At 42.1% G+C, this 15,400-nt stretch overlaps 1 protein-coding gene across 1 annotated transcript in view; it reads left to right on the top strand.

Moving 5' to 3' along the window:
- LOC147022328 (chitin synthase chs-2-like) overlaps positions 1 to 15,400 on the top strand; it is a gene marked incomplete at its 5' end in the record, with an annotated part of 284,439 nt that overhangs the window by 154,461 nt on the left and 114,578 nt on the right. Inside the window, 3 exons of the mRNA XM_085890495.1 lie at positions 2,650 to 2,849; positions 8,146 to 8,452; positions 12,400 to 12,774. Coding sequence (XP_085746621.1) covers positions 2,650 to 2,849; positions 8,146 to 8,452; positions 12,400 to 12,774 — 882 coding nt within the window. The remainder of the gene's footprint in view (positions 1 to 2,649; positions 2,850 to 8,145; positions 8,453 to 12,399; positions 12,775 to 15,400) is intronic.

Raw genomic sequence — 15,400 nt, 5'->3', positions numbered from 1 at the left:
CACGTTTCCCAATCCACCCGTTACCTGATTTTTGAAGCCAATTCACTCGTGCTTAATGGTGAAGTCCCGTACCTCAAATGACCATGTACAGGTTTTTATGAACAAAAGGTTTATTACAGCAGAGAGCAGAAGAGTGGGAGAGGGACGGGCACGCACGCACGCACGCACGCACGCACGCACACACATGATAATAATGAGGTAACAGATATATTGTACTGCTACCATATCCTTACAGACTAAGGTATAACAGATATCATCCCCTATTTGAAATCACTATGAATCTTATCGATCTAATCCTATTCATTCACATGGGAATATGGGACAGACACGGCACAAGGTTAATGAGACAGATGAGAGGATGTAATCTGAGCTGTGGGAAATAATTTTTTTTCTTCTCAGTCTCAGCTTTCACCATATTGACATGTGGGCCATGAGCAACAATGAGGGAGGTGAGTGGACAGAAGAGATGAAAAAAAAATATATATATATATATATATATATATATATATATATATATATATATATATATATATATTGTATCACAGGCTGTGACCACAGTGCAGTCATTCTTGTTTATGGAAAAAAAGGTTTAAAAAATTGAAACATTTTAACAACTTGGGATGCATACCGTGACCCACAGCCAAGGTACACAGTCCAACAAGACTATCCCATGAGCGTACATATGCATCTGAGCTGAAGGCTGAAGTACATGGTCAATCAAACACACACACACATCCTTACCGCAGTGGGTCAGAATGCATGGTTATACAATTGGACCACTCCTCAATTGGAGCAACTTGAGCAAGGTGCATAAGCTCCTCCCCAGAGTGAATTGTTCGAACTCAACAAAACATTAAGTTGTGATCAGACCCCATTACTGTAGTGGGTATCAGGAAGCAAGTGCGACACCAGCTATTGCTGTACATATCCTTACTAACAGGAAATGCCTGTCACACATTAACTTGTCTGTGGCGCACAAAACAGTTCTAGGGGTAGCCAGGAACAATTTCAATTTTTAAATGGCTCTTCTGGATAAACAGTTGTGCAGGCTCCACCAATTAGGCATGAGCTTAGCTGAAGTGCAGCCCCTTACTTCCTCGGATTATTGTGCTGCTACCAATACCAGGAAGATAATAATTGAATTCTCAATTTTATCGACCAGTCCACTCTGGTGAGGAAACATCCAAAGAGGCATGTTTTAGGCTTGTTGGCCCTCGTCAGTGTGGATCAGAAGCTCTGCTAAGCTCATGCCTAATCGGTGGAGCCTATGCAACTGTTTCGTCAGAAGAGCGTTTTTTTAAATTTAAATTTGTTTCTGACAAGGATTCGACAACTCAACAGAACTAGGTACTGTTTGACATGGAAAACTGGATGAAAACACAACCAGAAACACGGGAATGAAAATTAAAACGGCACTCAAGAGAGCTCATACCTCCGCCAGGCTGAACAGTTTACGTTTTGTATCCTACTGGTAGGCCGATCTAGATCTGGACCTAAACCAAAATCGAATTGGCTTGTTCTTGTCACCTAACCAACTCGTCTACCTAGTTTTGTCAAAAGTCTTCCACAACGTTTTGAAGTATCGTGCTAAATATTGTTTTTGGCCCCATCTCTCAATGGTGAAGAATCATTTTATAAAAAAATATCGTATCCGTGGAATTGGATATTCACCAAAATCGAATTGATACATCTTTGTCACACACCCAACCTGTTCGCCAAGTTTTGTTTGAATCCGTCCACAACTTTTTGAGATGTTGTGCCATATATCATTTTTGGCCCTATCTCTCAATGGTGAAGAATCACTTAAAAATCTAATATCCAGATCTGGATCCGGATCTTCACCAAAATGTAATCATTTCATCCTTGTCGTACACCCAACCTGTCCACCAGACAGACAGACAGACAGATAGACAAACAGACAGACAGGGGTGAAAGCGTAACCTCCGTCCACCTTCAGTGGCAGAGGTAATAAAACAGGAAAACACAACGGATCTGGTCTGGAAAACTTAGCTTTGATGAGCTGGAGGGGGGAATTGCTCAAACTCGCATCACACATGAAGGCACCCAGAACTGGAAGTCAATTTGAACTTCTTCTTGACCTGTTTCACACTACACTGCACCATCGGTCTCTCTTCTTTCTTCACTCTCTCCCTTAACACTGACTCAATATTCCTTTCTTTCATTCTTCAAATGTAATTCGGTTCTCGCAAGCTTTGACTTTATAATCCTGCCTGTGGGGTAGCAACTCACACCACCTGTAGCAGCATGTCCTTGCCCAAATGCCCACCAATCCCATGCTGGACAAACAAAACCCAAGCAATTTGGTGGGGGTAGACAGTTGGACTTGAACTCAGAAAAGGGGGGGGGGGAGGGGGGAGTGAAATTTGTTAAGACAGGCTTATGGGAGAACTTGCAGCTCTAAAATCATTAACATTGGGTCTTGCGCTTGGCTACAAAAACCCACTCCACCAGGGTGAAGTTGTCAACATGAACACAAACAGTAGTTATTTCCATGACACTTATACATTACCGAGTTCCCCCTTTCCGATTCACATAGCTATATATGTGTGAAAAGCATTATTTTGAAGAAAATAGTTGGTTAACTTTCAGAGCTTTGCTGGTATTCTACTTTTTACAATTTCCTTTCAGTTCAACAAACATTCGTGTGAGCCTGCTATTCTTTGGGCTCGTTTTGAAATCTGTTGCCTGGTGGGAGAACTTCTGGCCAAACAAGAACTATGCCTCTGATTGCGAAGAAAATATCAATTCTGTCACGCTCCACACTGCAAACTTTCTCGGAAGCCTCATCCATATTGCAGTTACGGTAATCGTAATTTTCTCTGTCGTAGGTGAGTCCTTGTCAGTCTCTTCTGCAATAGCATGTGTAAAAAAAAAAAACCCACATGAAACATTTTTTTTTCAAAATGGAAATCTGATACTTATGAAGCAGCCTTCATTTATGTTAATAGAAACGACCTCTCCCTACGGGAGTGTCCAGGGTGGGGGTCAACCAAGATATTCTAGTTTTGTATTTTTTATCAATGTTCAGAAATTTCTATAATTTGTTTTTAACTTGGAAGTTGTGGGTTACGATGTGTAAATAAAGGTGGGAAAAGTCTGATTTAATGCAGTTTCATTTCATGTTATAAGGCCACAAAAGGTGAAAATTTTGAAAGGGGGTGTAGACTTCCTATCAGCACTTTATATGTTATAAACAATCCACATCGAGTCCACAACGTTCAGTTCAGAAACATTTTATATTTTATTAATGTTTAGAAATTTCTATAATTTATTTTTAACTTGGAAGTTGTGGGTTACGATGTGGAAAAAGTCTGATTTAATGCAGTTTCATTCCAGGTTATAAAGCCACAAAAGGTGAAAAATTTGAAAGGGGGTGTAGACTTCCTATCAGCACTTTATATGTTACAAACAATCCACATCGAGTGCACAACGTTCAGTTCAGAAACATTTTATATTTTATTAATGTTTAGAAATTTCTATAATTTATTCTTAACTTGGAAGTTGTGGGTTACGATGTCGAAAAAGTCTGATTAAATGCAGTTTCATTCCAGGTTATAAAGCCACAAAAGGTGAAAAATTTGAAAGGGGGTGTAGACTTCCTATCAGCACTTTATATGTTACAAACAATCCACATCGAGTGCACAACGTTCAGTTCAGAAACATTTTACATTTTATTAATGTTTAGAAATTTCTATAATTTATTTTTAACTTGGAAGTTGTGGGTTACGATGTGGAAAAAGTCTGATTAAATGCAGTTTCATTCCAGGTTATAAAGCCACAAAAGGTGAAAAATTTGAAAGGGGGTGTAGACTTCCTATCAGCACTTTATATGTTATAAACAATCCACATCGAGTGCACAATGTTCAGTTCAGAAACATTTTACATTTTATTAATGTTTAGAAATTTCTATAATTTATTTTTAACTTGGAAGTTGTGGGTTACGATGTCGAAAAAGTCTGATTAAATGCAGTTTCATTCCAGGTTATAAAGCCACAAAAGGTGAAAAATTTGAAAGGGGGTGTAGACTTCCTATCAGCACTTTATATGTTACAAACAATCCACATCGAGTGCACAACGTTCAGTTCAGAAACATTTTACATTTTATTAATGTTTAGAAATTTCTATAATTTATTTTTAACTTGGAAGTTGTGGGTTACGATGTGGAAAAAGTCTGATTAAATGCAGTTTCATTCCAGGTTATAAAGCCACAAAAGGTGAAAAATTTGAAAGGGGGTGTAGACTTCCTATCAGCACTTTATATGTTGTAAATAATCCACATCGAGTCCACAAAATCTGATGGCTAGAAAAACAATCGGACAGGCAATGGGAGGCATCATTCACATGTGAAGACTCATTTGAGAATCTTACCTGAAGGCCGAGTGAGTTGAGACAGGGTGGATCCGTTTGTTTGCGGGAAACTCCATAAGCACATCATGCTTCAAGGACATTAGGGTGTGTTCCATTACCAAGCAGCTTGTAGAGCACTCGCCAAGTGGCTTAAGCACTCAAGCGAGAACTCCATTGAAATGGTTGACATGGAATGGCTGGCTTGACAAGTGATAGCAAGCTTATTGGTGATGGAACACACCCCTGGTTTGCTTCAAATTTCTTTGAGTAGCTGCTGTTTAAAAAGGTAATCATACATTGAAAAGATTTGACAGAATCGTTTGTGGTTGTAATAATTTTTACTTCCCCCATGAAATGCTACGTTGAGCTATTTATTTATACACCTTAACACAGAGTTTGTCCAAGGTGGAAATCTCCCTCGGAGAGGGGGCCAAGTTAAGTTACTACAACCTCCATTGTGCCCCTTAGTCCCCCTGGCAAGTTTGGTTGAGATTGGATAAATAACGACTGAATGTATCACAGTCAGACAGACAGACAGACAGACAGACAGACAGACAGACAGACAGACACCAAATTGCGTAATTTCATATGATAAAAACAAAAAACATGGTTACTGAAGCCTCAGTCGACCCATGTGACTGACTTCTCATATATGTCTCTTAATTACATATTGTTTGAACGTCAGTTGCACTACATCATACTACATCTATTAATTACGTACGATTGGAATGTACCTTTTCGACTACTTAGACCTCTGAAGATCCTTTAAGAACCTTTAGACATTTTAGACCCTTTAGACACCATTAGATATTTTAATCCTTCAAACCCCTTAGCTCCCTCCACCTTAAGACCCAAAAGACCTCTTAAGACCCATAAGGCTATTTAGACCTTGTTCGACTCTTCAGAACCCTAAGACTGCCAAAGACACTTAAGACCTCAATCGACCCATGTGACTACTCATATATGTTTCTTAATTACGTTTTGTTTGAACATCATTTGCACTGCACCATACTACTTCTATTAATTACGTACTATTGGAACGTACCTTTTAAACCTTTGGACCCTTTAGACTACTTAGACCTTTGAAGACCCTTTAAGACCCTTTAGACATTTTAGACCATTTTGACACCATCAGATATTTAAATCCTTTAAACCCCTTAGCCCCCTCCACCTTTAGACCCATAAGAACATTCAGACCTTGTGAGAACCTTCTGAACCCTAAGACCACCTAAGACACTTAAGACCCCGAAGACCACATTACACCCTTTAGAATCCTTAGATCCATAAGACCCCTAAAACCCCATTAGACTCTTCAGAACCCTTGGACCCCTAAGACCCTTTTGACCCCCTGGATTCCTTTTGCCTTTAAGACCCTTTCAACCCTTTTTTAGACCCCTACAAAATTAGAAGGGGAATGGATTTGGGTAGGGTTAACAAGGGTAGACGTCTTTAGACATTTAAACGCCTTCTGACATTGACGCCTTTTGACATTGAGATGCCTTCTGACATTGACGCCTTTTGATATTTAAACGCCTTCTGACATTGACGCCTTTTGACATTGAGATGCCTTCTGACATTGACGCCTTTTGATATTTAAACGCCTTCTGACATTGACGCCTTTTGATATTGAGACGCCTTCTGACATTGATGCCTTTTGACATTTAGACGCCTTTTGACTTTTACATCCTTAATAGATTCGACCTTTTCTACCCTAAAGACTATTTTGGACCCTAACTACTATTCAAACGTACCCTTTAGATATTTAGATCCTTTAGAGTTCAGACCATCAAGAACCACACCACACAAACATCTACAGTCTCCTTTTAAAGCACAGACTACTTTTTTCAGCAAGTAATGCACAAACTATACCCACAGGCGACTCTGATAATCTATATTATAAAAACGAAAAACATTGTTCGTGAAGCAAGGAAGTCTTGAGTGAAGCCTCGGTCAACCCACGTAATTATGTCTCTTACTTATGTACGATTTGAACATCAGTTACACCATGACTGCATCTATTAATTATGTACTGCTGAAATGTATCTTTTAAACCATTGAAACTGCTGAGGCCCCTTAATCCTTTTGACCCTTTAATACCTTTAGATCCCTTTGACCTTTCAAGACTCTTTAAGAGCCTTTGTACATTTTCAACTCTTTCGAGACATTTAGACGCCTTTAGACATTTAAATACTTTAGAGCTCTTAAACCACTCGAGACCTTTTGGCCCTTTGAGAATCGAAAGAACCTTTAAACGTGTTTCACCTTTTCGACCCCTTATACCCTATGATTTGAACGTACCTCTTAGACCCCTTAGACCCCTTGACCTTTTAGACCCCTAGGACACCTTGTATCACAAGACCCTTTCGACCCTTAGATGCCTGTAGATCCTTTAGACCCCTTAAAACTCCTTAGACCCTTATAAACCATTACAAAACCTTGCAAATCGCTCCGGAGAGTTGTCAACCAAACTCGCTTTTCTATTTCCTTGGTCATCCACTGGAAGAGATTCAGTCTGTTGAACATCTTGGCCTCACCATCAGCCATGACCTTTCTTGGGATGGCCACTAAAGCCAGCCACAGGCTTTGCATCCTCCATTGATGCAAGTCATTCTTGGAAAATCAGAGCTCCTCACAGTCCACAAGGTCTTTGTTCACAAGCCAGTGGAATACAAGGTGGCATAATTGTTAGAGCGTCCACTTTCAGTCTGGGAGATCAGCAGTTCAAACCCCGGCCGAGTCATGCCAAGGACTTTAAAAGTTGTGCGTGCTGCTTCCTTGCTTTACGCTCAGCATTTAAAAGGATAGAGCATGGGCAAACAACCAGAAATTGGTAACACTAATGTAGGCTTTGATGGGCCAAATGGCCTTCTCCAATTATTATTTTTATTATTCCTGCTCTCCACTATGGGATGGCACCACAGCATCACCTCTGTCACTCCTGGATTCTGTGGAATCTAAAGCTCTCAAAATTATTGGAATCTCCCATGATGAGGTCAAAGCACAAGATCTGTTGCTTTCACATCACAGAAACATCAGTTGTCTTTCTGTTTTCTCGTGTCTATTCTCCAACCTTGATTCTCTCTTTCTCTCTTTCATGTGTTCTTCGAGTAACCCCCTCAACTCTTTTATTCTTTGCATCTCCCATCTATGGAACCATCTTCCTGAGGCGGTTCCATCTCTTTGCTCCAGCACTTCAAGCAAACACTGCACCACCACCTTCTGTCATCCCTCATCCTGACCCATGATCTCAATTACCCCCATTAACCTTTCCTAACCCAGCCACCTGACTTGCTAGTTTCAGTGTTTCCTCCTCCCCTTCATCTCCTCTTTTCTTGTTTGTTCAGTACCTTGACATTTGTCCAACTGCCAGATCCATCTTGCTCTTCCATGAGTCTCGCTCCTGTAATTAAAGAAAAACAGGGAATGAAGAGAGGAAGGTATAAAGTGAATGGACACCAAGTTTGACCTGCAAAATGACACCGTCAAGATACCATGCACTGCAGCATCATATATTGTATGTCATCAGACACACAGAACATTCTATGTCACCCAACAGAGCCCACCAATACATGCAAAGAGCAAAAATAACATGTGAATCAAGAAAGCAATGTGCAAACAGGAGCTATCAGCATGGCATTAAAAAGTGAAAATGCAATTTAATAAAATGCCTTTCATGGAAAAACCTTAAATAAACACAGCTTGTTTGTTTTTACAACATGCAATTCGAATGAGCATTTTATAATATAAAAACAAAGATCACCTGTTTTTATTTCCTAGGTTGGGAAGCGGAGAAGAATCGCTGGTCTTGGTCAGTATTGTGGGTCATCTCTTCTCACCCGAGTGAATATGCAACACCTGCCGTAGGCCTCATGGCTTGCCATGCTTTAATGGCATCCTTTTGCCACTGGTTGGCAAATGTGGCCTGCAAGATTTGCCATCAGCGCTCTTGCTTCTCACTGCCATTGACTCTTACACTTCCAATTACTGGTGTCGCTTTGTGGTTCACGGGTTCCCATGGTTCTGGTAGCAATATATGGAACATCAATGAGTGGTGGACGAAAGGATTCTTCGGACGGAACATGAGGTTAGTTGAGATTACAGTAAGTAAGTGGCATTTTGAATCTACATAACCAATCAACAAAGGAGGAGGAGATTGGGATTACACTCTGTGCAGAGCGTTGGTGCTGCTTAAGCAGTCTCCTTGGCTATTGGACACAATCCTGGACAGGTCGCCGCTCCGACACAGTATACCAGTATGCTGGCACTCATTTTGCCGACCTCAGAAGGATGACAGGCCGAGTTAACCCCACCTGGTATTAATTCAACAGATGAGCGGTTGACCTATGTTGACTTTAAAAAGGTTAGTTGTGTTGCACTCTTGGTTTCGCTTAGAGCCAACGCTCTGAGATACTTATACCGCCCACCACAAAATAGTGGTGCAATTTCGGGCGGCGGAGGTTGGATTTGTGTAAAAAGAGGGCAAAATATCCTGCTTGCGAAATAAAATTTGATGGCAACATGATTCATGCCTGTTCTCCCCTCATTTCAAAAGTGAATGGTGAACTTTTCAATTGCATGGGCAGACAGCACTGGTCACAATATATGATAGAAGACTTCCCTTCCAAGGAACTTCAACACAGAAAGAGACAATTCGGTCCATCAAGCCTGCACTATGGTTGCCAACCTATAACAGTTTTTTTGATTACAAAGTCAAGGCTCGTGGAAGAGCGGCGAGAGCACTAAATGGATCAGGGCACAACAGGATAAAAGGAGCAGTATAGAGGGGGGGACACCAACAGCGGAGTTAAAGGACAAAATAGAGGGAGGCTTTGACAAACAATGGAATGTGGTGGACAGGGTAGATATAGAGGGAACATTTTACCCCACCCCCCCCCACCACCCACTCCTATTTCCCTCTCCTCTCTACCCCTCCCCTCTCTCTTCCCCCCTCTCCTTCCCCTCTCACCTCCACTCCCCCTCTCCACCCTCCACTCCTCCCTTTCTCCTCTCACCCTTCTCTCCCCACCCCCTCTCTCTTCCCCCCATCTCTCTTCCCCCATCTCCCTCCCCCCCATCTTTATGTCCATGCTCTATCTTTTTGAGCAGAAGCCCTAACTCATAACAAATTACATCATCAAGTCCACCGATAATTACATTTAAGTTTATTTTGGACCTCTTTGAAGTTCATTATTAAATGTTATTTATAGGTGCTAAATTATTTTACAATGCTAAATGTAGGCTTTTCTTTAATTAAATGATTAACAAAGACTTTCAGTGTAGGTTACTACTATTAACAACGCTGACATGATTTGTCCATCTTTGTGATAATCATACTCCATCACAGAGCTTCCGTGCTGTCGAAGTAGCTTCCTGAGCAAGGGTTATACTGTACTTATCCTGGGAGGTTTTCCATTGCCTTGCCACATCCCAGCAGTAGTTCAGGCAGGAATTTGTAATCTGGCTGCGATGCCACCGATTGCTCACCCACATTTCATGTAGGACATCGTGGGGATCTTTAACGTCCACCAACTAATGTCGTTTGATGGGATGCCAGTTTAACATCTATCGGAGGTATGGCACACAGTGATGATTCACCGAGTCTGAGAAACACCAGGATGACAGTTTATAGATTGATCGGATTCAAAACCAGACTAGACAGCCAGTGGTGGTGTTATAGTTGGAGTATAGAAGGAAGTGGGGTGTCACCTGAAAGGGGAATTTATGTGAGTAATAGATTTCTGTAGCTGCCACCCTACAGGTGCAGGATCTACCTGTTGATCATACCACCTCAGGGGCAAAATTATCATTACTTCCTGTTTAATTGTAGTATCCTCACGCATCTTATGACGTTTTTTAATGTTATTTCTCTGAAATAAGCTCATAGAGTTGGTCCCAGTGTCTACCCATACCTCCATTAACATTTGACAAAAACATCTTCTCTCAAACTACCCAACTGATATGGACCAAATATGGTATGATGCATCAGGATAGCAAGGTCTCATGGCCGGTTGTGCTCCCCATCCGCATGTGCCCCCCATGAAAGGCGTTAAAAGGGGGGTTTTCTTTTGTTGGTGTTTAGTTTTCCTCTGTGTTTATTTTCGTTGTTGTTCTTTAGTTTTTCTTGTGTTATTGTTTAGTTTACATCAGGACAGAAAGGTCACCCCACCTGTTGGGGAAATAACCATCAGTCCCCCATGGGGCTACTTGTTTTTTTATTAGTGCATAGGCAGTTAACAGTCCCTTTATCCATTCAGGTAGAAGTTACCTATACAAACATGGTATGATTTGAGATTTACAGCAAAGAGCTACCCAAAGAATACAAACCCATGACCCAACTTAGATTTTGTGAGCCAATTTATGCTTGTGATGAACTCCCTTCCCCATAAATTCCATGCAGATTTAAAGAAAAATCCCCTTTCAATGAAAGGATTATGGAACCTGTGTCGGACTGTTTCACTGAATGCAAAGGCCAATGTGTCTTCACTAAAATGGATCCCTATTTTACAAATCGTAATGTGAACACAGTACATTGTTAAATTAAAAGCGAGGGCCAATACCTCTGGGCGCTCACCTCATAAAATAAGGATGCTGAGGAGGAAATGAACATGGGCCAGAATTAGCAAAATGTTCCAATGAACCAATGTTTTAGCAAATACCTATTTTGGGGGACAACACCCCCCCCCCCGTAAATCTCCTTCGACCTCGATTATTGTTTTTTTAATAGAGTGAGCGACCTTTGGTACATCACAGGTGATGAAGGTTGTGGTCAAGTTTCACCGGAATTGCATGTGTAGTTTCTGAGAAGAAAGCAAATACCTACGTAGGGGGGCAACTCCTGTAGACCTCCATAGGGCCCAATTTTTTTTTTATGCCATGAACAAACTTTGCTACATACATGGTGATGAACGTTGAGGTAAAGTTTCATCGAAATCATGTGTATAGTTTCAGAGAAGAAGTAACAAGTATGCACGGGCTGACGGACGAATGACGCACCAGCCCTTAAGTGCCCTGGAACAACCTTCCAGGTGAAGTCAAAATAGAAAAAGAAAACCACATCTCATTTTGATGTGTTGATGCATAAATGTTTATGTTTTTGAAGCTTTGAGACATATGTGCAAAAGCATTCCATATAGATAGATGTTTCAAAAAATTCAATAAAACTTTATACATTGTACTGTGGATACATTGGCCATGGCATAAAAGCTTAATATTTTGACAAACAACCCAAGATGTTAATATTACAAGAGTTGAAAAGTGACACTTCGTTTCAATCTGCATGAAGTTTAAAGGGTAGGTTTTCCTTCTGAACATATACAGGATGCGTTTCCAAAATGTATGCTGGGTCAAGCGTTTGTACTCACTCAATAGCTTAGACAAACAGCCATCCAAATGATTCCATGTTTGCTAATGTAGCTTCTATGAGAATGGAGAAAATATGCTGATTATATTAAACACTCCTGAGTTGATGTGGTTTTTCGGCAAAGTGAGACCCCTAACATTCCCAACCACCACCCTTCGGGGCCCCGTCTTGAAAGATTGTGGACCACGATCAATCGCATGTGGGTGCCTGTTGCCTCAGGGTCCCAAGCAATCACATGGGTTGCACAGCCCAAACGCCACCATTAGAGACAACCGAGAGTAAGTGTGCATACCTCGAGGCCATCCTGTCAGCCCATGTCGTATCTTAACACAATGTTAATAAGCAAACTGCAAATCCATGTTGTGTTCATATGTTTAAAATGTATCCTATTTGGTATGCATTTCTTCTGGTTGAATGTTGAGCTTTGCCTGCGTGCGGAGCTTTTCGCAGCACCAGAAGTGGCCGCCCGAAATGGGAGACAGCCATCCACATAAATGTACCGACAGACACCAAACTTAGCATTATAAAATACATATCCTGCATTGTAATTAATTTCTTCATTAATTCTTAAAATTAATAAATACCTTACTGAAGTTATCCTTTCATGTAATTTTAACACATTAATTGACAATGTCTAACAAATTATTTGACCATCATCTGTTTATCCACAGCGATTTTGACTGTGAAGTGGTATTACAATCACGATACGGGAGCGAAACTTTTACTGAACGCCTGGCAAATGGCGTCGCCCGCAGCATATGCTCCTACACGTACAATTCCAGTTCCTACAACTCATTTTTCAAGAACCCTGCTGTTGAGTCACATGATCAGCTTTCTCAAAGTGACTGCCTCGGCCTCACAATTGCAGCAGGTGCAGTCTGGTGGTTGGGGCTAATGATGGTAACTTTCCACGTATGGAAGAGGCAAACGCAGAGGATGGAAAAGACGAGAGAAATGTTCGTGCGACGGATTTATGACACTTTGTGTGTTGCTGCGGACATGTTGTTGAATCGACGGTGCAATGAAGAATATATACAGATGAAAAAGTAAGATTCTTTTTTTAACGAATCATTGTTCAGCTGATTCTCCTCAGAGGAAATAATAATATGACTTCCCTTAAGAGGAATTTCAACACAAGCCGAGGCCAATAGGCCCATCCAAGCTTGTACAATGTTTGCCAACCTTTGGTTCTTTGTCTGTGTTCTATCCTTTTTAAATGCTGAGCATCAAGAAAGGAAGCAGCACGTACCATTTTTACATTCTATGCTATGACTCGGCTGGAGTTCGAACCACCGACCTCCCAGACACAGAGCAGTGGCTCTAATGTTTAAACATTACAACACCGAGTCTGGTTAAGGCCCTATGGTACCCTCCAAAAAGAGTTGGTCATTGTATTCTGGTACCCTGGTGAAATTTCTGAATATCTTGACCTGATTTGTGGAGCATATTGCACCATTGGAGCATCTGCGCATCCACAAATGGTACAAACACACAGCCAGTTCCAGCAGAAGAAGGAATGATGTTTGTTTTTCAACATTCATATTTTTGCATTTATTTATTTTTACATTTTGACGGGTTTGAATCAATAATCCAAGTGACTCACATTAAACGCCGATTATTTACAGATCACGTGATCAATTTTAACCTAATTTATGTGTGTAGCACTTCACAACTCTCAAACCTCTCTCCCTCCTCAAAATCCTGGTGGCGTTTAATCAAATCTGTTTCTGGTGTATGTTCCCCCTCCATCCCCTCCCTTACCTCAAATGGCCGCACTGCTGATTCCACACGTGATAAAGCTGAATGTCTAAACTCGATGTTTGCAGCTAAATCTTGTGTCCTAAACCCATCTCTATCTCTACCCACTTTACCCAGTCGCACCCAACTGTCCCTGGACTCTGTATCCTTTTCTCCTGACAAGGTGGAGAGCTTGCTTTCAAACCTTGAGTCAGATTCTGCAACCGGTCCAGACGGCATCAGCCCACGTGTCCTCAAAGCCTGCTCTTCTGCTCTTGCTCACCCACTCTCTGTTCTATTCACCCTCTCATTTGCCCAAGGTCATCTGCCATCTGCTTGGAAATCTGCTAACATCACTGCCCTGCATAAAAAGGTGCAAAAACAGATCCCTGTAACTACAGACCAATCAGCCTTCTCCCAATCATCAGCAAGGTGATGGAATCCATCATCGCCTCAGATATGAAATCCTTCCTCTTCTCCAATGGCTTGATTTCCAATCATCAATTTGGTTTCAGACCAGGTCACTCTACCCTGGATATGCTGCTTCTGCTCTCCCATCAATGGATGGAGGTCCTCAATGCCAGACAGGAAATCCGAGCCGTATCCCTGGACATATCACGTGCTTTTGACACAGTCTGGCACCCTGCCCTGCTCACCAAACTCTCTTCCCATGGTATTCAAGGCCATCTCCACTCATGGCTCGCAGACTTCCTCTCCTGTCACAGTCAACGTGTGGCCCTAAATGGAGTTCTTTCATCCCCTCTTCCTGTGCAGGCTGGAGTTCCTCAAGGTAGTGTTCTGGGCCCTGTTCTTTTTCTGGTTTTCATCAATGATCTCTCGGACTCTCTGGAAAATCCTCTATTTCTCTTTGCCGACGACTCCACCCTCTGCCGTACCATCTGTCATCCCTCAGACCGGCAAGCAGCAGCTTCTTCACTCACTGCAGATCTGGATAAAATCACAAACTGGTCCAACACGTGGAACATGTCTTTCAATCCAGACAAATCTCACACTCTCACTATGTCTCTTCGAAAGGACCGTTTACAAAACCCACCCATCCACTTTCTCAACAATCCTCTGGAAGAAGTGTTTTCTTTCAAGCTTCTAGGTCTCACTATCTGCCATGACCTTTCCTGGGAAAGTCACATTTCCAACCTCACCTCAAAAGCCAGTCACCGACTGGGAATCCTCCGTCGTGCTAAGTCCTTCCTCGGCCCTCTTGAGCTCCTGACCACTTACAAAGCTTTTGTCCGTAGCCTGATGGAGTACTGCTCTCCCCTCTGGGCTGGTGCTCCTGCCTCCCACCTTTCTCGGCTTCACGCTGTCGAAACCAGGGCATTTAAGATCATCGGCATCTCCCGCAATGAAGCTGAGTCTTTGGGCCTCTCACTCAATCACCGCAGGTTGGTCGGTGGTCCTTCTGTCTTCTACCGACTCCTCTCCAGCCTTGCCCCCCCCTGCTCTCTCTGCGATTTGTCCCCACCACATTTCAAAAGGGCGCACAAGGTCCGCCAACAACCCCCTTCTGGTAAAACTACCAAAATCACGAATCACTGCTCATATTCACTCTTTCATTCCTCTTTTTTCCCGCCTTTGGAATAAACTTCCTCACTCTATTCTTTCCCATTCTTCCCTCCAGGCTTTCAAAACAGCTGTTCACCACCACCACTTATCTTCCCCCATCCAAATCCTCGATCTTTTCTACCCCGATAATCCACCCAAGCCCACTTCCTTCATTTCTCCTGCTTTCCTTCCTGAAAGTCCCTGAAATGTCCATCTTCTCTTCGCCATGTTCCCCGTCCCATCCCCATCCCTCTCCCTTCCACAGTTCACCTAATGTGTCTGTTCCCCACTGTTTTGTCCCTTCCACTCCCGCCCCTCTTGTCTCATGCCTCCTTGCTGTGAGTTGTGTGTTAGCTCTCATACGAGCCTCGA

This window comes from Eptatretus burgeri, chromosome 8 (genome assembly GCF_056783735.1).
Source record: "Eptatretus burgeri isolate ZD-2024b chromosome 8, Ebu_testis_v1, whole genome shotgun sequence".
Lineage (NCBI taxonomy): Eukaryota > Metazoa > Chordata > Myxini > Myxiniformes > Myxinidae > Eptatretus > Eptatretus burgeri.
The sequence above is the reverse complement of the archived record's forward strand: the minus strand, read 5'-3'. Positions and strand labels throughout refer to the sequence as shown.